The sequence below is a fragment of the Podarcis erhardii genome (assembly GCF_964252035.2).
Source record: "Podarcis erhardii genome assembly, chromosome: 3".
In the NCBI taxonomy this organism is placed as follows: Eukaryota; Metazoa; Chordata; class Lepidosauria; order Squamata; family Lacertidae; genus Podarcis; species Podarcis erhardii.
The window spans coordinates 15,488,092-15,514,072 of record NC_138507.1 but is presented as its reverse complement, the minus strand read 5'-3'; the positions used below and the strand labels follow the sequence as shown (position 1 = coordinate 15,514,072).

At 47.4% G+C, this 25,981-nt stretch overlaps 1 protein-coding gene across 1 annotated transcript in view; it reads right to left on the bottom strand.

The window, feature by feature from the left end:
* The window catches only part of ISM1 (isthmin 1), a 31,371-nt gene extending 7,951 nt beyond the window's left edge, over positions 1 to 23,420 (bottom strand). Inside the window, exons 1-3 of the mRNA XM_081857190.1 lie at positions 23,126 to 23,420; positions 3,385 to 3,624; positions 523 to 796 (exon numbers count right to left, since the gene is read on the bottom strand). Coding sequence (XP_081713316.1) covers positions 523 to 796; positions 3,385 to 3,624; positions 23,126 to 23,248 — 637 coding nt within the window. The 5' untranslated portion in view covers positions 23,249 to 23,420. The remainder of the gene's footprint in view (positions 1 to 522; positions 797 to 3,384; positions 3,625 to 23,125) is intronic.
* Positions 23,421 to 25,981: the final 2,561 nt, after the last annotated feature.

Sequence of the window (25,981 nt, the reverse complement as noted above, 5' to 3'; positions counted from 1 at the left end):
TTCTGGGGTTCCCTCGAGCCGGCTGATACTTCCCTCTCCTGTGTAAGTGGGTGTGCTTTGGCTACACAATAGTCAGAGAAGATCGGTATCAGTGCATAGTATATATTATCTAAACCTCAGGGAATCGGTTAATCTGAAATAACTGAAACACAATTCCTTTTCTCTCTCACCTGTGCCCGTGACCCTCCCTTCCCTCTTATTATCTTTGGTGCCCAGTCACTCTCCGTAGTGGTGGGTGCCCTCCCAACACCTGCTTCCCTGTTAGTGCAGCGCCGGGTGGTGGCAAAGTTGTGCAGATGCACAAGACTGGTCCCACCGGTGCCCCTGCATGTTCCCTACCTCATGCCACCCTCCCCCAACCAAGTCCAGGTAAGAAGCAGGAATGCTGGTGTTGAAAGTACCTACTCCTGCCCCCTGTGGCTCTGCCCCACCTCACATTTCCACTGCTGATGGTTCCTCACCTGCAGAGCACTGCTACCAACCTGAGGTGCTACAAACAAGGGATTCAGAAGGCTCACTCACCATACTCTGGCTGTGCCTTTGAGTCAAATGTCCGGTGACTAGGTGCGTGACTTTCCCACCCGCCACCGACAGGGTTCAGGAAGTTGCTGTCTTCGGTTGTGCTGTCATACTTGTAATCCTGGTCCCCGCTACTCATGCGGGTAACCGTGGGTGCTGATCTCTGCCACCAGTTCCTCCAGTCTGGTGATGGGACAGGCCAGCTGGGTTTGCTGCCTTCCTTTCGGAGATCCTTCTCTGGTTCAGAGTCTGGCCCATCAACAACTTCTATAGTCACCTGGAGAATTCGAGACAGCAGGCAAATAAGTATTTAGGTCTCTACAGCTATGTCCCAAACACCAATCCAAGAAAGAAAGAAAAATATGTTGACATGCCAGGGAAAGATTTTGTCAAGCCAAGACAAAAGGCAAGTGCCATCTGGAACTTGCAAGGGAGGGGGAAAGGAATCCATATACAGTCGTACCTTGGATCCCGAAGGCCTTGCGAGTCAAATGTTTTGGCTCCCAAACGCCACAAACCTGGAAGTGAGTGTTCCAGTTTGCGAACGTTCTTTGGAACCCGAACGTCCGAGGTGACTTCCATGGCTTCCAATTGGCTGCAGAAGCTTCCTGCAGCCAATTGGAAGCTGCGCCTTGGTTTCTGGAACAGATTCTGTTCAACTTCCGAGATACCACTCTGTGTGTGTGTGTGTGTGTGTGTGTGTGTGTGTAACAAACAGAAAGGATGTCTCCTGTCTTCTGTCAGACTGGTCCTCAGTTAGTGGAAGAAGACTCACAAGTAGATTAGGCCTAGGGAGGTTTGTACTACTAGAATCACCAGTATTGACTTTTTTGTTTGGGTTTCCTTTTAAAGAGGAGAGGAGGCAGAGAGCAAAGGTTCAAAGCAGGACAGAGGTGCCAAAGGACACTTTTTTCTTGTTTATGCCGCATAGAATGAACGTACTCTGGAAATGTGAGAAACGGTGACTTTAAAAGTGGAGGAAGAGGAGAGTTCACAAAAACAGAAGCAGCGAGGTATCGGAATCCAAGCCCAGGAGCTCCTCACAGTTGGTACACATTTAAATAGGCTGGGAAACTGGGGGGGGGGGGGGAGAACATCACACAGAAAAAAAAATTGGCAGCCAAATTATTGGCTCGACACATGACTTCACTTTGTTTCGAAGGAAAAGAAAGTGAAGCTGTTGCACCCTGAATAGCCTTGCACTGCTGGCATGACCGCATGAGCTGGCATGTGTCAAATCAATGGGCGATCAACAAAAGAGCTTTTCACCAAGAACGAAGAAAATCTCTGATCCCCAAGGAAATATGTTACTGGCTTTTTTTAAAAAAGCACCTCATTTTCAAGGACTTCCTGTGAATTCGTTTACTTGAGTGCAGTGGTGCATTTGGCTGCTGATTTGGCAACGGAGTTTAAAAAAGCATCCGTAGCACAAAAGTAACAGCTGCTTGGGTTACCCTTTTCAAATGTCTCCTTGTCTTGCTAATACTGAAACAATTGCACGAATGGAAAAGGGTCTGAATGAAAATATTTCATTTCTGGGAAAGATTGAGCCAAATAATGAGTAAACAGACAGGCACTGTATTCATTTCAATTGGCACTAGGTAGAACAAGTCTCGAAATTTTTGCAAGGCTATTGTCAGTGACTGACTGCTGTCTTGTACTGCAAACATTTAAAAAACAACTTACCTACCTTTATTGTAAGAAAGCCCAAGGAAGTGTTTATTTTTAAGTGTACATGTGGGGAAACAGTAGAATAAGTTATACATGTCTACCTGAAAATCTTCTGTATATGGTTGTATCCCATGTTCGTTAGTGTTCTCCTCAGAGTATACCCACTGAAATTAATATATGCAAGTTACTCGTTTTTTATTTAATTTCAGTGGGTCCACTCAATGGATAGAACTAACATTGGGTCCCTGGAAAAGACCCTGATGTTGGGAAAGATGGAGGGCACAAGGAGAAGGGGACGACAGAGGACGAGATGGTTGGACAGTGTTCTCGAAGCTACAAACATGAGCCTGACCAAACTGCGGGAGGCAGTGGAAGACAGGAGTGCCTGGCGTGCTCTGGTCCATGGGGTCACGAAGAGTCGGACACGACTAAACAACAACAACATTGGGTGCAACTGATAGCAGATTCTGACATTAAACCAGTGACATATACAAAGCAATGTGCCATTTTTAGGCAAACAGTTCTGCTCTAAAATATTGCAAATGTTCTGGCTGATCATTTTGGAGGAACTTGCTTGAAGTCTAGTGTTTGTTTCAAGTTATGAGTTTTGTCCCTGTTCCACAGTTCAGTGGTTTATTTCCATTCAAGCTAATGTTTATCCATAAGGTTTTGTTTTCTGGGCTCATTTCAACATTTGAACCAGTCCTCTTATACAATATTCTAGCCAAAACAGGTCCAAACTATTTCAAAGAAGCTATGTGAGTGTTTCAGCACCACACGTTTACTGTTTAATTGCAGCAAACCATCTTCAGTCAGATGAATAAAGTTCCAAAGAACTTGTGCCACATTTCTCCACATTTACTTCAACTTTCAATGCATGACCTTTGTTGCAGGGTTTGCTAAGAAACTGGTCTGTAGGTATTTTGCTTTATGTTGATATATGTTTTATCATATTGACACCAACAATATACCTTTTGAACAGAATAATCCATCTGTTTGAACAGATCAATCAATCCATTCACCAATCACCTTAGCTGTATGGCAAATGGAAACCTGGGGGAAGAAAAACTCCTTTCTTACATTTCTTGTTTTCCTTGTGGCTTGAAGGTTTCGTGAATGAAATTGTACCTTTGTTAGACACTGTTTATTCCATGATTCAAGTAAGAGCCTAAATAGGAAAGAAGAGTTTTTTACCTGGATGTTTGGGTTTTGTCCATTGATGTCTGCTTTTGAGAGGTCAGGAAAGTTTGGGAGATCCAGAAGGAATGGTCTAGGCCCATCTCTTTGCAAAGCTGTATGCCCATTCTCTTGCCTGAATCGCTGCTTGGTGAACGATTTGTGAGCCACATGGTGGTCAGGATAATCCCGTCTGTCCTCAGGGTTTAGTGTAAAGCTGGCTTCAGGTGAAGGAAGACCATCTGTGTGGAGGGCATCCTGGGGGCAAGAAGCAAACATCAAGATTACACACAGCAAAGAAGAGAGACGAACAAGAGTTAGCAGAACACAGTGGGTTGGTTTACATGTCACAGTTACGCTTAAGAACTATGCTTTAAAGGTGTGGTGGTACATTGGCAAAAATGGTGTTCACTTTGCTTCTCCCCCACTCTAACAATGGTTTGCTCCTGGATTACCACTTGCCATTTGCCTGGGGGAACCCTAAGCCAAACCATGGGTGAGCTACCTGTAGGAGCAGGAGATGAGCAAAGCAGTCGTGAGTTTAGCCCCATGCACAAACGTTTTGCACATTCACTTTTAAGCTACGCGATTCCCCCTCATTTTATCATCACAACAGCTTTGTCAGGCAGCTTGGACTGCAAGACAGTAATTGATTACCCAATGAGCATCACAACTCAGGGGCTTGTCACACTGACCATTTATAGTGGAATAGTCACTGTTTGATTTGACATTTTAAAGACTTGACTTTGTAGCTGATACAAATGTTAAGAGAGTGAGCGCAGGGTTTTCCTTTCCACGGTAATAGTGAGCTTTGCCCAAACTGAGAAAAGTTCAGTGGTTACATTCACACTCCTAAAGTGTCCTTGTGTTCCTCTAGCCATTAAATATCAACATGCAGAGGGGGCCAGCCCTTTTTAATTTATTTTTAATGCCTAGTACCCCAGAATATTGACCTTGTGGAAGTACAGTGGTACCTCAGGTTAAGTACTTAATTCGTTCCGGAGGTCCGTTCTTAACCTGAAACTGTTCTTAACCTGAAGAACCACTTTAGCTAATGGGGCCTCCTGCTGCTGCCACACCACCGAAGCACAATTTCTGTTCTCATCCTGAAGCAAAGTTCTTAACTTGAAGCACTATTTCTGGGTTAGTGAAGTCTATAACCTGAAGCATATGTAACCCGAGGTACCACTGTATAGGATATCGGAAGAGGAAGTATACTTCTGGCAAACCCGGTTTTTGTGGCAAAATTTTGTCTGCAGCTAATGACTGTTGTCATGGATCAGATGTTGACTCAGTGCCATCATCTCTATCTGCCACAACTCTCCTCCGAACTCAGCTCTCAAACCGACAGCTCGCAGTGGTCCGAGGGAAGCAGCACAAAACAAACGTCTTCCAAACTATTGCCTTTGACCCCCCACCACCCTTCACACAAAGAACAGGACAATGCTTGTCCCCCATGCCACACCACTAAAAATATTGAGGATCCATTCTGGATCTTTCACCAAGTTGGATTCCTCACGGTATAAGAAACAGGAGATTTCCAGGTACATTATTCTGGAATACTAGCTGGAATATGCATGCTGACATCATGCAGCAATGTGTCAAAAAATCTGAAAAACCCAGCAACCATTATGCTATAAAAATGGAAAGCGTAGAAAGGCCCCAAATAAGATTTTCAACCTGGATGTCACAGGTCGTAGTCTGAGACTCTAGCCACTACTCCACACTGAGGTCTGCAGGGAGTTGTTAACTGCTATATCTAGATAATCTCCTTTTCAGGTTCACTTCAAGTGGGTCTTCAATTCTTGCAACATGGTAGAAAAACCCTGCAGCTTTAAAAGCATGCAGCTTCTCGGAGCTGTCGGTAGTTTCCAGCAGGCAGCTGTTCTCTGCTCTTTGCCTCTCCTCCTGCCCATTCCCCAAGATCATTCACCATCTCCTTGCTAAATATATTTGTGTATCCATTGCCTGTCAACTGGTGTTTCCCTTAGTGTCTTGAAAGCATTTTGTCGACATGGCTCACAAGGAACAAGGATTTCACCAGAGATTCAGAGACCAAAAAACATCTTGTGCTTAAGCAGATTGCCTCTCCCAGGATGAACCTTGCCTTTTCAAATATAACGCTTGCCCACTGCGTCCTCCTGGGGCTTTAACTTCTGACTGTAACAGAAGGGTGTTATATTTGAAAAAGCAGGGTCATCTGGGGAGAGGCAATCTATTTAAACAAAAGAGGTTTGGGGATCTTGTTTATAGAAGCAAATGCCCTGGGTGTCAAGGGAATTGCACCTGTGGCCTCTTTCCTTCATCTGTGAAAGTGTCAATGGCATTTACCAGAGTTCAACTCAGAAACAATCTTTGTGGGCTTGGTAATGCTCAAAAGGAGATGTGAGCATTCAAAGCCCCAAATTCCTCTCTGGTTGCTGTATATCAATCGTATATTGTCAACTGCAAGTTGGTTTTCACTTTACGTGGCAAAGGTGCTGAAAGTACCTTCGTTGGGCCTTCCTGGTATATGTTCCCTCCATGTGTGCCCACAAAAAGCATGCTCCCATCTCAGTGTTTGATGCTCCAGACACCCAGTTTATGCTGCAAGCACCCTTGTTACATAGAATGAGAATCAACGTTTAGCATTTTGAATGATACAGTCTGGAATACCCTAAGCCAAAGGATAAATGGACATAAATCTGACCTCAGGAATCACAAGACAGAGAAACCAGTAGGAGAACACTTCAATCTCCCAGGACATTCTATACAAGATCTCAAAGTAATTGTCTTATTACAAAAGAATTTCAGAAGTAGACTGGAAAGAGAAGCTGCTGTATTGCAACTTATTACCAAACTTAAAACCATGGAGAGATCTGGTCCGAATAGAGACACTGGATTCTTATCTCATTATACATGATAAAGCTAGCCATCTCACCCCTTGCTTTTTCCTGTAAGACCAATTGCAGTCGTTAACAGTCGTCAACAGGTTTACCACACCTATCAGCCAATCACCCATTCCCATCACCCTTCTGAGTAATACCCCTCCCCACCCTCTCACTATATATAAGGGTCTGGTGACTTTTGTTTCAGTGTATCTGAAGAAGGGTGCGTGCACACGAAAGTTCATACCAATAACAAACTCAGTTGATCTCTAAGGTGCTACTGCAAGGAATTTTTTAATTTTGTTTCGAGTCTGGAATATGTAAAGCGTGGGAACTACCAGGAATGCTGATGGTTATTCAGAATAATTTCTGAGAACAAAACAACATTGTCTTTAATAAGCATCTGACTATTTAAGGCCTAGAATTAGCTGGACTGTGAAACTAATAACATGCCTAGTTCTCAAATGTTGCTGACACTAAACTATCTGAACCAGTTAGTGTTTTCTTCTGCGCTATGTAGCCTAAGCTGGTGGGTTTGAGAGGCCCGTGGGGTGAAAGAAATGTCTTGATGCCTTTATGTAACTAGTAAAGCACCTAGTGTACAATGCAAGTTTCCACAGCACCTGGTTTATAATTAAAAATGATAAACGCAAGAGACTCCAGGCTGAAATTGTACAAAAACTATATGACAGACGCCGCACAATCTCTTCCTGCAAGAAGCAAGGAAGCATGCAGAAATAAAGTTCTGCTACACATTAGAAGCCTCTCTCTTTGAAACTAATGAATGCAGCTTCATTTCGACATTGTTCAAGCCCTAATACTCCTCTCAGCCTATGCGCTATTGTTACAACATCAAAGACCCACTGCTGGCTCAGATACAGTCAATATGAAAAGAGATGGCCCCCTAAATTTACTGCTTGACTGCGTTCTCTTTTAAACGGATAGCACCGTGGTCCTCTTTCAAAGAGGTATCGCAGACATAGATCTTCTTTATAGGACATCATGTACAATAAAGCAGAGCTATAACTTTGTAAAAAAGAGAAAGAAAGAAACTAACAACATGAAGCACCTTTAAAGAATCCCCATGAGGTGAACATTCCTTATAGAAATATCTCTGTGGTTACCAGTTTTTTAAATGCTTGGTACACTCTGGCCATAGTTCAAAGCTCCTTGATGATATATCATTGTTTAACTGACTAACTGAATTATATTTTAGCTAGGCTATAACTTCACATGTTTTACGCTCTGAAAATTATATATATTTAAACTTGATTGCCCCAAACATTAGGAATGTAGCAAAATGGCAATACTTCTTGCTGGGTTCTTCGCCATAGATAGGTTCCCATAAATCTACCCACTGCAGAAAAAGATTTCTCCCTCCTCCCAAAACGAATGCTTCATTGCGACTTATCTAATTGAACTAAAAAATAATAAATGTGGAGGGCGGGGGCGGGGGAAATCCACATCTCTATTAAAACTATTTTGTTTCCAGGCTTGAGTAGTGGATGTTTTGAAGGCTACTTGGTTCAAATAAAGCCTAAGATCAGTTACACATTATGCTGCCAGAACCTAAATCTCCATTCACTATGGGAAATTTAATCCATCCTTGTTACGGAGCTATTTTAGCATTTGCAGATGCTACAGCAATGTTAAAAATGGGGGCTATAACATGCTTCAAGGGCCATGGAAGAGGCACATGCAGGAACAGGAAAGCCAAGAAAAACAGGAAGAGGGTCCCACTCACCTCCTTTAGCACCATGGGGTGTAGGCAGCTGTGCTGGTTCACTTGGGAAAAATAATTATCTAAAAATCACGGTCAGGCAATGCCTCCATGAGGCCCAACTAAAATGGCACAAGTTAAGTAAGCAAGCTTTCATCTTCTCCAGAGCTCTTCCTTAAGCTGGATGTTATGCAAAGCGGGATGTGGGGGAGATGGAAGAGCAATGGAGATATTAAATTGCCATGATGTAAGAGTGAAGACAGGTGTGGCATTTCCAGGTGAGGTGGACGTGGCTTTGTTGCCCTGTAGGCAAGTGCATTTGAATGCAGTAAATGGTACGGAAGGCACCACACTTAAGAGTGCCCGAGACAAATGAGAAACACACAATAGTATGATGTCTCGTGCCACCCATGGGAAGAAAAGCTTGAGAAGAAAACCAACCAACCAAAAATCCCAACAGAGCATCACTGGCAGGCTAGGTGGGTGGGTGGGAGGTCAAAAAATTCAGGTGCTTAAAATGAGGGTTTTTTGTGGGTGTTTTTTTTAGGTTCCTTATGAAGAATAAGATACTAATCTTCTGCCCAGATGAACCAGATTTCATAGAATTCCTTCACATTTAGTTTGTAGTAGTTTGTGGCTCAACAGCAGGATCATCCAATGGATATTGGAACTGGCACATAGCCAGCCAATTAAGCCCTAGATCTCCTATGGCTAGACTGACTTGCTCAATAGAAATGGGAGCCTTGTTATTCTAAAAATCACATAATCTGAACAAGCTAATTTTCTCCCAGGATAAAGATGATTGTCCACAAGCTCATATCCCTAACTTATTAGGCTATTAGCATTTACATAAGCACTAGGACAATAGCACTATACCAATTTATACAATAATGTATGGGAATATCGTATATTGCTCTCTCTCTTTTTTTGGGGTATATTTTCATTTTTATATGTATCTGTGTGATTTTCCCCCTCTCCTCACTTTTCCTTCTCCCGCCCCCCCCCCCATATCACTTTATTTCTTTTAACTGAAATCACCTTAATAAAGTGTGAACAAGTGCAAGAAAGAGAGTGGGCTGCACAATTCACGATTCAGTTTTATAAGTGGGTTCCAATCTAAAAAGGACTTGTGATATTGTGATGCCCTTGAAACAATGGGCTGCTTGCACTAGTAAAAGTGCAATACTTTTCCAGTCAGAGCCAAATGTAGTCTTCAGAGAGGATATCCAGATACACTGGCTCCAGAACAGAAGTGAATTGTAATTAATATGTGCAGCACATACTGCAGGAGCCCTCTCAAAACCTCTCTCGCTAAGACAGGAATATACAAATACAAGTGGGGTGGGGGTTGTTTCTTCGGTAGGAAGACAGAGCTCAAATGCAGATCACCTCCAAATCTTCATTTATCGTTACAGTATTCAAATGCCATCCTAAGAGTTAAGCATCGATACCAGTAGCAAATAATACATGTAATGTCTGAACAAAATTTGCACATGCCTTTCACATTCATGCAGCCCAAATAGCTTTAAAAGCATCTCCAAGTAAAACAATATGGGACGTCCATTTATCTAGCTGGTTCATATTTTGTTGGGAGGAAGAGAATTTTGTGAAGCAACATGCAATGATATCCGTAGACATGAGTTTGGGCAAGGCATCCCTGGCTTAGCTGACACATGAAAGAACTCCAGGAAAGGAAGAAATTTTCTAATTCTTCAGCACATGCAAAATAACTGCAGGTTTACAGCAGGTAAAACCCACAAACAGGAAATACCCATAATACCCCCTGGGTTTTAAGTCAGCTCCAGTATTTGCTTCCAGGCAACTCAATATGAAAAAGAGGAAAGTTGGTTTATTTTTAAGAATATTTCTAAACCACCAGCTCATAAAATATATCAAGGCGGTATACAATAAAACCATTAAAACATGTGTTCTCTGCACACATACTCCACACTATTCCACCCATGGATTCCACTATTGAGGTTCGTAAAAAGCTGTTTCTATTCAAATGTTGTTCTCAACAAAATCTACACAGGGGAACTTACATACTGGGTGGATGTGCCATTAATTTTCACATGCTACTACTCTAAAAATTAAACAGCTACATATATTAGCAATTTTGTTCAATGCTGTTAATACTAAAAACTGAAAGTAACCTATTGTGGCTTCATTCCAGGGAGGGCTAATTACTAAGGATGCAAATTGAGAACATGACTTGCTATTCTCCAAGATACAACTTATCTACCTGCAGGGATGAAATACTTTCCTTAATCTCTTGCAAATTGTCCCTCCCTTGGAAGTGTATCATTGCAGCCTTAGCCTTTGTGAAATGAAAGCTGGGTATATACAGGGAAAGAAGAACAGGAAGAGGCCCCGGCAAACAGTCTTAAAAAACAAAAGTGCTCTTTGTTTTAAAATATAATGTGCTTAGACCCTATTTCACAAAATGCCAAAACCCACAAAACAACAACTTTAAATGTTACCAGAAGATAGTCTGCATGTAGTTATGCATAAATGAAAAATTACCCATCAGTATTGCACAAAACTGCCAGTAGGGTAGAATAAACTTCCAAAAGTGTTATTAGTCATCTGCTGTTTCTGAGATGTTTATACCTGAAATTGAAGTTGGGCTGTCATTTTCTGACTTCTTGGTCCAATACTTCTTCTTCTTCTTTTAAGCATCACTGGGCATGTTTGTGCTAGAGAGACGTTTTTAGGATTAATCATGACATTCCTGCATTGCTTGGCAGATCTTTGTGCCCTTGTTCTAAAGAAGCAGTCCGCTTGTTCTTGTAAGAGAACGGCATCATGACACGACTTAGATCAGAAGTTTTAATACATTGTACCTTCGTAGAACTCCTTTTGCGTCACCAAATAGTCTGCAGAACTCATCTATTGGAGAAGATCCTGGGAGCACCTGCCATTGCCCAAGTTAAGAGGGAGCTCACTGCCCTGTATTGGATGGATGGATGGGCAGTGGCAAGCAAGATGACTTCAAGGATCCCTTGGCAAGCTTCCAATGAACCTCCAGGTTCTCCTGCATGCAGCTCAAAAGCCACAGGTTTATATAATATGGCCATAACTAAGAGTAGCTTCAGAAGTTACTGAAGAAAAGGTACCGGCAGAATGAATAGTCAATTCCCCATTCCGCTCACAGTGCTTCTTATAGCTGATTTTGTCTGTAGATATGGATACAGTGATTGTACATTCAGCTTGTGGATCTTCACCACAAATACCTACATCTGCTATAAGGCACTGAGAAAATGCACAGGAGTGCGCAACGGTTAGATTTTGGCATCAGAGGACGGGACCTCTTTTATAAAAAAGATCTTGTACATGCCTAGATGCTTCAGGCACGTAATAAATATTTTACATCATTAGAGCCTGCTCTAAATACCTCAAGGAACAGACCTCCAAAGCACGTCTCAGCTGATGAATTTCAAATGTTTGCAACCCATTGTCTTAATGGAAAACACAAGGAAGCGTGGGCGAGATCGTTCCTTTGTGTTTCATGGAAACTGGCATGCCTCTGACGCTTCTGCCCTGGTGAGCCAGGTGGCCTTGGGTGAAGTACGTCTCAGTGGCCTGGCCTGAATGGTTTCCTACAGTAGAAAATAACCGAGATCTCAGAGACTAATGGGCTGATCGTCTTGGCTCAATACATCTGAGAAGGACAATGGTGAAGTTAAGAAGGAAGTAGACTAAGGCTAATCTGGTTGCAGCAACAGGAACAGAAGTTCTAGCATCCATTAGATTCACCAAAGAAGTCCCATTCCTTTGGTTGGAAACTGCATTGCAAAATTCAGAGAAGTGCATATTTCCAAGGACGGGTGGGTTTTGGTTTGCATATTGTTTCACAAAGTGCAAATTAGATAGCTTCACCTAGAAATGAAAACTGAATCAAATTTATCTCCAGACCTTCTAGAGATACACCAGTGGTGAAACCCCGCTGTGGTTCACAAGTCATATCATGCTGCAATGGTTTCCCACTGAGCAAGTATTATGTTTAAACCATTCCTCCCCAGAACTCTTTTGCTCCTTGGAAATAAAGGGCAAATTCTTATTAGTACTAACCAAGCTTTAGGTAAGCAGATATTGCTCATTAGGAAGAAGTCAGGCATACTGAACAACAGTTATAAACTGGGATTGCAAACCAGCAGCAAACCTCAGGAATGGCTCCTTCTGTTTCCTGCCCCACCGACAAATTCTCCTCTATTCCATCATCAGCCTTAAATGAGGTGGCGCAAACTAGGTCCCTCTTAACCAGGACATGCAGACACACTTCAGGCTCTTCCGTCAAGCTCTAAGTCAGTGAAAACCATGGTTCCTTCTGATGAAGGTGCCATAATAAATCACAGTTGAGTGTTAGAAGGGAAGGGAGGCAGGGGGAGGAATTCATGCTGGAAAGGTGAAGAACTGCTGAGGAACATGCGCCCATTCCAAAGGACTAGATAAAAATATGTACAGTTTTATTCTTTGTAGATGCAGAAAAACACTTGCATTCCTAAGAGACCTGAAAGTATCAGTCAAAACCTGCAATGTAATATAGTGGAACCTCAGTTGTCAAATCTAATCCATTCCAGAAGACCGTTCGACTTCCAAAACATTCAACAACCAAGGCGCAACTGCTGGTCAGCAAAATCCATTGAAAAAATGGAGAAACACGCCTTGGAAGCCATTCGACTTCTGAGGCGTCCGAAAACGGAAGCATTCACTTCCAGGTTGCTGGCGTTTGAAAGCTGAAACGTTCATCTTCCGAAGCATTCGACAACCAAGGTTCCACTGCACTTTCATTTGCTTCAAAGGCATAGTAGTGACAGTGTATGCCTTTTTTTAAAAAAAAAAAAAATCAGCCTGCATTTCCTTAAAGAACAGGGCTTGAAAGAGGATGTGCTGTCATTGACTAAGCCGCTTCTGGCGAAACCAGAGCAGCGCACGGAAATGCTGTTTACCTTCCCGCCGGAGCGGCACCTATTTATCTACTTGCACTTTGACGTGCTTTTGAACTGCTAGGTTGGCAGTAGCTGGGACTGAACAATGGGAGCTCACACCGTCACGGGGATTCGAACCGCCAACCTTCCAATCAGCAAGTCCAAGGCTCAGTGGTTTACACCACAGCGCCACCCGTGCCCCATGTACAGGGATAGTGTCTGCCTAATGTCAACAGGTAGGGAATTCCAAAGCACACACTAAAGGAACGACTCCTTACAAACTTGGAACAAGCTCTGTGTGGTGTCCAGCTTCCACAGACTGAAGTGACTGAATCAGCACATAAGGGCTCCATACTGTCCCAATTCCTGGGATTAAAATCGAGACTTGGAATTCCAGAACAGAACGCCCACTCACTCATCTGTCATTTATGTGTCAGAATGCATCACCGGAGAACGAGCGAGGACATTTTTGTCCCTGGAATTCCAAACAGGGTGTGAGAGAACAAAATGTAGTAACAATTTATGCCAGGGTAGACTGGGGTTGCCAGATATCCTTTTTTTGTTTGTTTGTTTAAGGCAGGAATTCCTCAGTTATTGGTCATCGGGTGAGACTTTTGGGTGAGTCACCAAGACTGGCAGCTGTGGGTACTAAGGCAAAATAGCAAAGATGCTTTGCTGGAGTTTCAGACGGGCCCCCAAAGTAGGTCAGAATTTTGTTGGTATTCACTGCCTGAGCTGGTTTAAGAGAAAGACTACCCACCACACAAACCAGAATCAAGGCAGCTTTTTAAAAACAGGTATATATAACTTGTACAAAAAGACATCTTTTTGATATTTATGTCTGGTTCTTCTAGCAGTAAAGTGGCAAATAAGAACTGGGGAAACGCCCATTTAGTGTTGGCTAAGAAGTTTTTTTTTAAATGCCTCCCATGATTGCCCATGGGTGCACTTTGTGTGTTTTTCTACTTCATTGCTCTCTAGTCTGATTGCCTATTTACTTGGCTACCTGATGTTTGAATCTGGCCACAATGAGCAAGTGGTGAGGAAAGGGAACAGGCTGCCACAGTGAGCACCCTCAAGCAGGGTGATAGGCATCCTTTGGGCCCCGTAGGTTTCACCCTTCCCAATGCTAGACAGTAGGGGTTGGTGATGGTGGCGAAGCTCCCTCAGCTCACAATTTGGAGGGCTGGCAAAGAGGGGCTTGGATGATATCAGATAATAGTTTTATTTGTTGTGTTTGCCATAATTGGTTTGAATGTTTCCTATGGTGGTACCTCAGCTTTGGGATACTTTCCTGGCATCTTGCCTAATAATTTTTAGGTAAGGCTATTTTAACTGCCCAGGCCTTAGAATTATTAGTTACCATGTTGCTGCTGGCTCAGAAATTTGTGGCCTGCTTGTTTCTTTGCTTTTTAAAACTGCTATTATTGTTTATGACTTTGATTTTTGTAGCGACTGTATTTTAATTGTTGTTGTTACTGCTGTTCTGCCTACTTTGTCAGCTGCACTGAAAATCTGTATGATAAAATACATACTTTTAAGTCGTCCCCGTCCCCCCGAAAAATAGATGCTCAGCTTTTCTGAACAGATGGAGGGAGTTTGTGCTAAAGAGGGAGATGTCTTCACATTTTGTCAGTTGTATTGGATTCTATCCAATGGTGTCGCTCAGCTGACAGTAAGGCATCCATCACTAGGAAAGCAATTTTCAATGATTCCCCTCCTAAATGTGCTCCAGAGGATGGGGGGGGGGGAGAGAGAGCCTCCAGAGCAGATTTAGGGAAGCACAGGGGCAACAGAGGAGGAATCACTGAAAATTGCTTTCCTTCTTCTTCTGGTGACTGAAGCCTTCAGAGGAGAACAACTGTTGAATACAACCCATTGTTTTTAACTAATGATGTAAGCTACATAGAGAGGGCTCAGAGACAGAATAAAATAGTCCTATAAATATATATTTTTTCAAAAGTGTCTCATTAAGTGGTTGCATGTATTTTGTCTACACAGAGATCTTGCATTCTGTCCATTTGGTTAGGTCATCTTTACAGCCGTATTTTCTTCATAATTTGTATTTACATCATCATCACAATCTATTTCCTACTTTAAATCATCACTATACAAATGAGAGTTCTGACACTTTTAACGTATCTTTATTTTTGTTCCAGTGCTCAGAAAAAGTCAGCCATGGGTGTGTTACATGCAAAGTCATAAACCATGTCAGAATTATATTCCTCAGGCGAAGAGAAAAGCACAAATATCTGCTCCTAGTATCCTCTTAATCTTTCTCTGTTGTGAAACTAGTAGCCATAATAATAATAATAATAATAATAATAATAATAATAATAATAATAATATATTTATACCCTACCCATCTGATTGGGTTTCCCCAGCCACTCTGGGCAGCTCCCAACAGAATATTAAAAACATGATAAAACATCAAACATTATAAACTTCCCTAAACAGGGTTGCCTTCAGATGTCTTCTAAAAGTCAGATAGTTGTTTATTTCCTTGACATCTGATGGGGGGGGGGCGTTTCCTACTCCTACAACAGAGCAAGGCATCTACAGTTCTCACACTGGGATGGATTAGAATAAAAAGATTTACTGGGAGTCATATTCTAGGAGTAGCCTCCTGGGATTCAGTTATCAAAGCCCCCCCCCCCAGGTTCCTTCCACTTTTTGCATTTTGATTGTGGAGGCCAAATTTAAAGGACAGCCCCTCTGTTTCCCCTGGAGTTTTCTCATCCAGCAGCAGTTGCCCAGCAGAGCTAATATGAAAGTTGCCAAACATGCCTTGAAACACCAGTTGGCTGGTGATTTGCTGATTGAGATTATAACTTCATTTACTATGCAGTTATTTGGGAGTGAGCTCCATTGAACACAGGGGAGCTTACATTTGAGCAATCATAACCCCATAAGTGATCATAACCTGAAAAGCAATGGGCTGCAAAAGTCAAGACATTCCTGAGGTTGCAAACAATGACACTGTGGGCACACCCTGAAAACAAGAAGCTCTGGAGTATTTCTGAGCACCTGCCACCCATTCGCACAACCCCTCAGAAATGCTGCAAGAGGTATGTAATCCCAAATGCTATGAAAACCAAACTGTCTGCAATATTAGATGCAGATATTTGCCAGCCAGCTAAAACCATCAGCCACCTGGTTTACTTTTGTTTGTTTACAGCACATCCAATAAATCTCCTTTGCCATGCAATTTTCCTTCCTTTTTTTAAAGGAATAAGAACATAGGATAGATTTAAGAGAATTCAGAATCCTCCCTGGAAATATTAGAAAACTGGGAGCTAGCAAACATTTCAGAGGCCCCAAAGCATCAGTTTACTTGTGCTTTGAAAGATACAGCGGAGGCAGGTTACTATAATTTTGGCTAGAGCAGTGTTTCCCAACCGGTGTTCCGCGGCACACTAGTGTGCCGCGGGACGTCGGCTGGTGTGCCGTGGGAGGGAGGCGGGCGAGTCGGGCGGCGAGAGGCGGGGCGGCGGCGGCGAGCACACGCGGGGCGGGGAGCGAGCTCCCTCCCACATCCCATCGCCCCGTGCTCCGCGCTGGTGTCCGCAAGCCTTGCGCACCCGGGGGATCTCCCCCCGGGAGCGCAAGGCTTGCGGGCAGCAGCCTGCAGCGCGGAGCACGGGGCGCCCTCCAGAGGACGCCCCGTGCTCCGCGCTGGTGTCCGCAAGCCTTGCGCACCCGGGGGATCTCCCCCCGGGAGCGCAAGGCTTGCGGGCAGCAGCCTGCAGCGCGGAGCACGGGGCGCCCTCCGGAGGAAGCCCCGTGCTCCGCGCTGGTGTCCGCAAGCCTTGCGCACCCGGGGGATCTCCCCCCGGGAGCGCAAGGCTTGCGGGCAGCAGCCTGCAGCGCGGAGCACGGGGCGCCCTCCGGAGGACGCCCCGTGCTCCACGCAGGTGTCGGCCAGCCTTGCGCACCCGGGGGATCTCCCCCCGGGAGCGCAAGGCTTGCGGGCAGCAGCCTGCAGCGCGGAGCACGGGGCGCCCTCCGGAGGACGCCCCGTGCTCCACGCAGGTGTCGGCCAGCCTTGCGCACCCGGGGGATCTCCCCCCGGGAGCGCAAGGCTTGCGGGCAGCAGCCTGCAGCGCGGAGCACGGGGCGCCCTCCGGAGGACGCCCCGTGCTCCACGCAGGTGTCGGCCAGCCTTGCGCACCCGGGGGATCTCCCCCTGGGAGCGCAAGGCTTGCGGGCAGCAGCCTGCAGCGCGGAGCACGGGGCGCCCTCCGGAGGACGCCCCGTGCTCCGCGCTGGTGTCCGCAAGCCTTGCGCACCCGGGGGATCTCCCCCCGGGAGCGCAAGGCTTGCGGGCAGCAGCCTGCAGCGCGGAGCACGGGGCGCCCTCCGGAGGACGCCCCGTGCTCCGCGCAGGTGTCCGCAAGCCTTGCGCACCCGGGGGATCTCCCCCCGGGAGCGCAAGGCTTGCGGGCAGCAGCCTGCAGCGCGGAGCACGGGGCGCCCTCCGGAGGACGCCCCGTGCTCCGCGCAGGTGTCCGCAAGCCTTGCGCACCCGGGGGATCTCCCCCCGGGAGCGCAAGGCTTGCGGGCAGCAGACTGCAGCGCAGAGCACGGGGCGCCCTCCGGAGGACGCCCCGTGCTCCGCGCAGGTGTCCGCAAGCCTTGCGCACCCGGGGGATCTCCCCCCGGGAGCGCAAGGCTTGCGGGCGTCAGCTGGCAGCGCGGAGCACGGGGCGCCCTTCGGAGGCCACCCCGTGCTCCGCGCTGGTGTTGGCAAGTCTTGCGCACCGGGGGATCTCCCCCCGGGAGCGCAAGGCTTGCGGGCAGCAGCCTGCAGCGCGGAGCACGGGGCGCCCTCCAGAGGACGCCCCGTGCTCCGCGCTGGTGTTGGCCAGCCTTGCGCACCCGGGGGATCTCCCCCCGGGAGCGCAAGGCTTGCGGGCGGGAGCTGGCAGCGCAGAGCACGGGGCACCCTTCGGAGGACGCCCCGTGCTCCGCGCTGGTGTTGGCCAGCCTTGCGCACCTGGGGGATCTCCCCCCAGGAGCGCAAGGCTTGCGGGCGGCAGCTGGCAGCGCGGAGCACGGGGCGCCCTTCGGAGGACGCCCCGTGCTCCACGCAGGTGTCCGCAAGCCTTGCGCACCCGGGGGGCGCATGGGGCGCCCTGAAACAGAGGGTTCCCCATGCTGCGGACTGTAGCCTGCCGCCGGACGCGGGGCGCCCTGAAGCAGAGCGCCCCTCGCGCCAGGCAGACATGGGCCAGCCCCACAAGCTCGGGGGACAGCGGGGAGGCGCAGCACCCCCTCAAAAAAGTAGGTGCGTCCTATGGGACGGAGCGTCCTATGGGACGAAAAATACGGTACTTACTATTTCATAATAAAGTAATTATAAAATACTTTCTTTGTGTTTATTTGATTCCTATTAAAGAGAGTTACTTTATATATAGTCAATATAGGCACAGAGTTAATTTTTTAAACATTTTCTAATGGTGGTGTGCCTCGAGATTTTTTTCATGAAACAAGTGTGCCTTTGCCCAAAAAAGGTTGGGAAACACTGGGCTAGAGAATAAGTAAATTTGCAACTTATGTTTCCATCTGTTTAAATGCTTGGCGCGACATCTGATATACTCTTTGCCTTTAATGTCTGCAGGATTCTGCTCTCCCAAATCCCAGAGCTGCAAAATCAATTGAGTTAGGAAGTATATAACTTTGTATTGCTACACATGGCAGAATCTATGAAAAAGATCTACTGAAGCTCTTGCTCTGCAGCGTTTCTCAAAAGCAGAAACTTAATTTAACAGATCGTTTTATGAGGAATGGTGAGATTTCATGAAATCAGCAGTCCATATACAAACGCATAAGCTGCTGTTAAACAGAATCTGCCTTTTGCCTCTTTTTTTTTTTTAACCCAGATAAGTCACTCCCACCCCCTCAATTCAGTAGCATATAAATAACTCTGCTGGGAATTAGTTTCACCTAGATTTTCATTTGCCCAGCTGTTTCCCTCATTATGTTACTGGCCTGTAAAGAGAGGCAAATTCAGGGTTATTCCAGTGGTACCAAACGCCTCATAAAACAACAACAAAATCTTTCTCAGATTTACTGTTCTACAGAAGGCACTTCAGGGTCCCACAAGGAAAGAAAGCATCGTGCATATAAAGAAAGTTATAGCTAGGCATCTTGAAGATATTGTTGGCAAAAGTGAAAGTTGTTCTACAAGGACAGCCTACAAGAAATGGGTCAAATGATGGCTCTTGTCACTCAGAACACAGTCCAGCGGCCCTCCAGATGTTGCTGGACTACAGCTCCCATAATCCCTCACCACCGGCCATCCTGGCTGGGGCTTATGGGAGTTGGAGTCAGCAGGTTCCCCAGGTCTGGCTTTCTTCTTACATCGTTCAAGCTCTCTCCTAACAAACCCTCTTTCTCCCTCTTCATTTTGGCCGTGGTGGTGGGGATTTTGTATCTGCTTGGCCTACCTAGAGCAACTTTAGGCTGCACTAACAATAAGGAAGCAGCTTAAAATAGGAATTCAGCTGTTGGGCAGCCCAGTAGAACCCTCCCTAAGTGTCACCATTCCCCATATATTTCTTTCCCATGTCACTTCATGCAGAAGGGCATCCTAAATTTGGTTTCATGCTTTAAAGCTGCACTGAGGTTAAGTCCTCATGCCATCCAGCTATCTCAACCTCCTATAAGCAGGCAGGGCTTTTATGTCCTTACAAACAAGGGGAAGCTCCCATTTTAATATCCTAATTTCAAGTTGCAGCCATGCACGTTTAGATTAATAAGCACCCTCGCAGAAACACCAGTTGTGGAAACTATGCAGCCTTCTATTAAGAAGAAGCTGGGGCGGGGGAGAGAGAAAGGTACTTTCCCCCAAAATGCAGGACGCAGCTGTCATTGTCCCAGTACATTATACCGTTCTGAAGGCTGAAACTTTGCAACATAAATGTGGCCTTCCTGCATCCCATCTGCACAAACTCAGTCACACCTACCCGGAATTTGAAAAAAGCAAAATGAGGACAGCATTTATTGGTTTCAAAGGAGGGGCGAGATAAACCTGGATGGGGAGAACTTAAAACTTGCGTGCTCCTAGATGAAGCACACATTATTAGTTTAGAAAACACTGAATCGTCCACATGGTTTTTGAGGCTGGTTTTTAAAATGTCATAAACTATCCCGAAACTTTAAGAACTGGCAAGAAATCAAAATAGTAAAGTATCTGGGCTGTTCAATTTCCAAAATTCCCTATCCACAGATGTATGGAGAGGCTATAATAAGAAGAGAGATTCTCACCACAGTATCTATGCAGCACCTGTCACTCTCACAGGTGACTCCTACTTCCTGCCCTGAGATCTTCGGATAAAGGGTGGTATACAAATCCGATAAATATAAATCAATTTTCCTTGGGCCATGCCTGCTTCTCCAGACCACATTTCTCACCAGCCCTGCTCTGTGCTCCTACAAGTGCTTTCGCCTGGCTGGAACTGTGAAAATGCCTTTTGCTTACGTAGATGGAGCCTCTGAACAGATGGGATGTGGTCTGCTGTACTGCTTTGCCCATCTTTGCCCCCTGGGCATGTCCACCAATGGCATGTGGCCCCTGGAAAGTTCCCCAAGGGGGAATGTGGCCCTTAACATCATGGCTAAAAATCTAACTACAAACCAGTTAGTCCCCATCTTGAATCTTGCTACTGCCATGAATTTACTAGCTGGTCATAGGTTCTCGTTCTTGTTCTCTCTCTCTCTGGCATCTGAAACATGGCAACACCGGGCAACCTCACAGGGGTTTTGTAAGGAGGACAAGATACTTTATTGGAAGCCCTCTGAACCCCCGTGCAGTAGAACTGTTAAACACTATCAGAAAATGCTAAGAAGCATTACTACAAATCCATGCAAATGATAATTATCTTATGGTCCACACACTGGTCCACTTTTCCACTCCATTCTTCCTTAGCATTTCCCACAATGTTTCCAGTTCAGTAGAGAGGAGCGGGGGTAGTTCTAGAATTTGGGGTGGAGCACACCTGCTGTCACCTGGAATATTTGCAAGAATATTACTATTATTGTGGGCAAAGGGATATATTCTATTCTTCAGACTCCCAAGTCCACACTGGTTTAGAGATGCTCATAGGACATGTGAAAAATATACAGGCCTATCATACCTGGACTGGGAAAAGGACTTGGCAGGGTGTTCATGCGAGTATAAGTACAATACTGGGGAAAGACAGAGAGACCTTTTGCAACATTCACTGGAGATGTGGGTGTGGAGGAGCACAGAGCACACCTCGCTGGGCAGTGGGCTGAAACAACCTCTCATGCAACAGTGTAATGGTAATTGGTGTTTGAATGATGCAGCAAGTATTTTACAGTGGTGGAGATGAATGGGTTGAGATCTGCTGCAGGATGCACAACATCTTGGGGCCAGCATGAAAAGATCATGTCTCTCCTCCAGCAGGTAGGCTGTAAAAACTGGGGACCTTGCAAAGGAGGTAGGTCCCCAAAGCTTATGCATGTAGGTTCCATCCAGACCTTTGCAAGAACATGTGGAAGTCTGGAGCAGGGGCCTCACACATGATCCTACTCCTCTTCATGCAGGCACTGAAAGAATGAAAGGAGCCAAATGTACAAGTTCTAAAGCAGAGATAGGGAACCTCCAGATCAGGTGTCAGCAACCTTTTTCAGCCGTGGGCCGGTCCACCGTCCCTCAAACCATGTGGTGGGCTGGACTATATTTTTGGGGGGCGGAGGGGGAATGAATGAATTCCTATGCCCCACAAATAACCCAGAGATGCATTTTAAATAAAAGGACACATTCTACTCATGTAAAAACACGCTGATTCCCAGACCGTCCGCGGGCCGGATTGAGAAGGCGATTGGACCGCATTCGGTCCCTGGGCCTTAGTTTGCCTACCACTGCTCCAGATGATGAACCTCATCAGCACCAGCCAGCATGGCCAGCGGTCAGAGGTGCTGGGAGTTAAGAGTACAGCAAAATCTGGAGGACCAACCCCGTCTTCTAAAATGATGGTGGAAATAGTCTGAAATCACACACTGGATACACTGCAAGGCAATTTTTCGCCAGGACTCCTGTTTGCTGTGTGCACTTGCTGCATTTCTGTTGTGCTGAGTTTTTAATCCCTGCTCACACAACGCTATCCAAACTGCCAAGTCCTTGAACCATTCCTAATTATCTCTAGTCAAAGTGCGAACACTTAGCTGCCGGGGGGGGGGGGCAACTTCTTTGTGCTCTAAAGCGGCAATATGAACACACCCTTAGTTAAGCCGAAAGAACATAACTTATCGAAAATCACAAGCTTTGCATGCGAACGTTCTTGAGTTCAGCCCCCAGGATCTCTAATTAAAAGGAGAAGCACAGGACACGTTTGTATTTCTGTGGAGGTTTGTTCCACCTGGCTCAGTACTGTTTATGTGGAGTGGCAGAGCCTCTCCGGGGTTTCAGGCAAGGGAAGGTATTCCCAGTCCTACGTGGAGATGCTGAGGACCGAATTTGGGAACTTGGGCATCCAGAGTGTGTGCTCCTCCAAGAAGATGAAAAGGGATGGGCAAGACCTTTCTCCACCCAAGACAATGAACAGCCCGTCCCAGTCCAGGGGAACCTAATAAGCTGCCTTACTGAGTCACGACCACTGGATCCATCTAGCTTAGCAGACTGGCAGCAGCTTTCCTGGGTTTCAGAAGGGGAGGGGGCATCCCAACCAATGCCAGGGGCTGGACCTGGGCCCTTCTGCATGCAAAGCAGATGCTTTGCCATTGAGCCACAACCCTTCTTCTCCCGGCAGTGTTTCTCAAACTTTGGTCCTCAGTTGTTGTTGGACTACAACTCCCATCATCCCTGACTACTGGTCCTACTTGCTAGGGATTATAGTTGTAGTCCAATAACAACTTGGGAACCAGGTGAGAGAGACACTAACTGAACTAACAACCTGAAAGCTCCGGTTGATAGAACATGAGACTTAATCTCCGGGTTGTGGGTTCGAGTTCTACACGGGGTGAAAGATTGCAGGGGGTTGGACTAGATGACCCTGGGGTGCCTTCTATGAGCAACTTAGACCATCTTGCACCAACATATAAAGTGATCCCAGTGGGTGGAAGTAAAAGAAGAGACGGGGCTAGGGGAGCGAATCAAGAGGGTGGCTAGCAGAGGGACCCCTCGGTTCCTTGGTAAATCCTCTCCCTTCCCACCCCAGAATGTAAACCCGCAACTTTCGCCGGTAACCGCGGAGGCTCCTGCAAGGGGGCTCGCTCACCGGTTGGCGCTGGCTGTGGTTTCCCGTGGCGGCGTCGGGCTCGCTGCCCCGCAGCACCGTGATGTGCAAGGTGAGCAGCAGGAGTCCCAGCAGCAGGAGTAGCTCGGCCGCCAGGCGCACCATCCTCTTGCAGCGGGCGGCTTTAGGGCTCCGCGACGGCGACGGCACAGCAGCGGCAGCAGCAGCGAGAGGAGGAGCCGCGGCGGCGGCAGCAGGAGCAGCAGGAGCCCCGGCCGCGCCGGCGGCGTCTAGTGGGGCAGCAGCCGGATTCCCTGCGCCGCTCTCGGGATCAACCGGGCCGGCAGACGACGCCGACGGGGAGCAGGAGGAGGAGGAGCTGCTGCTGCTGTTGCTGCAGCCCGCGCCGCTGCCGCACCGCCACCACCCCGGCGGAGCCACTTCGGGGCGGGAGGCGGCTTCCGAGGCGGCGGCGGCGCGAGGAGGCTGCGGGCGCCTGCCCGACGGCAGCGGGGCCGTGGCAGGGAGCGGGTCCGGCTGCAGGGGGCGCTGCTCTCGCTGCTCCTCCGGCAGCCCGGCGCCCGCATGGGGTCGCGCCCGCCGGCAGGAGCGCACCGGGAGGCAGCTGCCGCCGGCCTCTCGCCCGCCCACCGCCGCCTCGTCGGGCCCCGAGCGCGCTTCCGAAGCAGCCGGAGCAGCGGCGGCGGCGGCGGCGGCGGCGGCGGGGCAGCCCTCGTGGCGCAGCGCAGCCGAGAGCCGTCGGCGCTGCGCCTGCGGACGACGAAGGCGAGGAGGAGGAGGAGGAGGTGGAGGTGGAGAGGGAGCGCGCCTTGCGCTGGAGGTGCCCGGCCTGCCTTCGAAGGCAGCATGCGAGGCGGGGGCGGCGTCCGCCCCTGCTGGCGGCCGGAGGGAGCGCCCCGCTCGGACGGCTCTCCTCTCTCGTCTCTAGCTCGGGCTACTGCTGCCCCCAAGGCCGGGAAAGGCGACTTCGCCTCCTCTCTCCAGCCCCCCAGCTGCTCCCCGCCCGTCCCCACCACCGGGCGCCTTCGCAGGGGCGCCTACGGGGGTCTCCAGCCCACCCGAGGGCTCCCGGGACGGTCGGCGGGCGCCTGTTTTCTTCAGCCCATGAGCCGGGCTGGGCTGGGTGCTGTCAGAGAGATGCGGGTGGGGGCTGCTCCGGCCGCCCCCTCGGGGCTTCTGCGCGTCTTGCAGGCTAAAGGTCTTCCCCGGGGTCTTCGGCGTGGCTCCCGAACCTCTTCCCTTCCTGGGGGTAAAATCCTCTCCGAGGGAAACCAGGAAACGTCCAAGTCTTTGAGTGGCCACTCGCTGGAGAACTTGTCCTAAGACGGCAACGGCGGAGAGTTTGTGTGCGAATCCCCCCCGTCTGCTGGCCGGTGTGTCTCCGCTTGCAAGAGGCTGTCTCTCTTCCCGGTCCCGCCAGGCTTTCTCATTGCGTGGGTCTCATGCTTTTATACCGCGCTCTTTCCCTCCTCTGCATGGCTGCTGTCTCTCTCCCTCCCCAACCCCCCTTCCTCGTAAAGTTTTATTTCTTCTGATCTCGTCAGAGCAGCTTCTCTCTCTCCCCCCCTTCCTTGCTTAACTCCCTGTTGCTGTTTACTTGCCCCTAACTGCCAACTTGGATAATTACAGGCCAGTACAGCAGCGGACACCGATGCCCTAGTAGGTTTCCTGTATTTCATGAAGTAGGTTGTTGCCTGTGGACAGAAGACCCCGGACGAAGCAAACCATGTCATACGGAACTAGACACTCTAAGTCGGCTTTGGACATCAGAAAACACAGGCTTTTGTTGAGCATTCATTCTGATAGGTTTGGAGGGCAGTGGGGATGTTGCCTCAAAGCAACCTTAGCCCACACTTTGCCCTGCATTTTCTCTTCACTCCTTCTTGCAAAAGGCTCACATTTGGTGGAAGTGGGTTTGAATCCTACATGAAAACAATGACAGCCTGGAAATGCCTTATGGGTGCTTGGAGACCAGAGTTTATTGTGGAATTGGCACTGCTTGTGTGTACAAGTTTTTAGCAGCATCCACACGACATCGGCTTCATCAAAATTGCCGCCCCATATCTCTCCCTTCATTTAATCCAGATGCCCTCTTTCTTTCTTTCTTTCTTTCTTTCTTTCTTTCTTTCTCCTTGTGCAAATTCAGTTTGCTGAAAGGTCTTGTGCAACACACTTACTTCCCCAAAAGATTAGGCTTTTTGTGATAAAGAACACGATGGGCAAATGCACTGGAAAATGTGGGAGGGCACTTGATTTTGACGCATCATCTAACCTCCCCATAAACAAACCAGAAACCAGTCCCCCCCCCAAGACATTTCTCCTTAAACAGTAACAATTCAGAATGGTAATGTTTACATCCCCTTTGTCTGACACCATTAAATGTTAAGACCAAGCTCTTATTTTGCCTTTTGTTTCCTGAGAAAATATGATTTTCCCGAAATGACACGTCAACAGAAAGTTCAAGAGCTATTTACAGATGTACAAGTGAAAACCAAAGTCGCTCAAATGACTTTGTACCCATTTTAAGCGGGTTCAGGGAGGGCTTCTTTGCACAAAGTGTGGCCTCTGGTGGTTTCCACAGAAAGTGTGAAGAGAAGGTAGGCACATAGGAATTTGCCTTGTCCATCTGCTCTGACTACCAGTAGTTCCACATGGTTGGTCTCGGCCATGGTGCAGTTGGGTAGCTTGATGCCTTAGCTTTTTGGTCTTACAGGAGCTCATCTTTAGCCAGCCATGTGTATTACTTTTATTGTGAATCACACAATTAACATATCTCCCTCCCCAACATCACCATCCCGTGCTTTACAGTTGCTTCTACATTCCTCATGTATGTTAGAACACACACAAAGAAACACTCAGAACTTTTGCAGTTTTGCA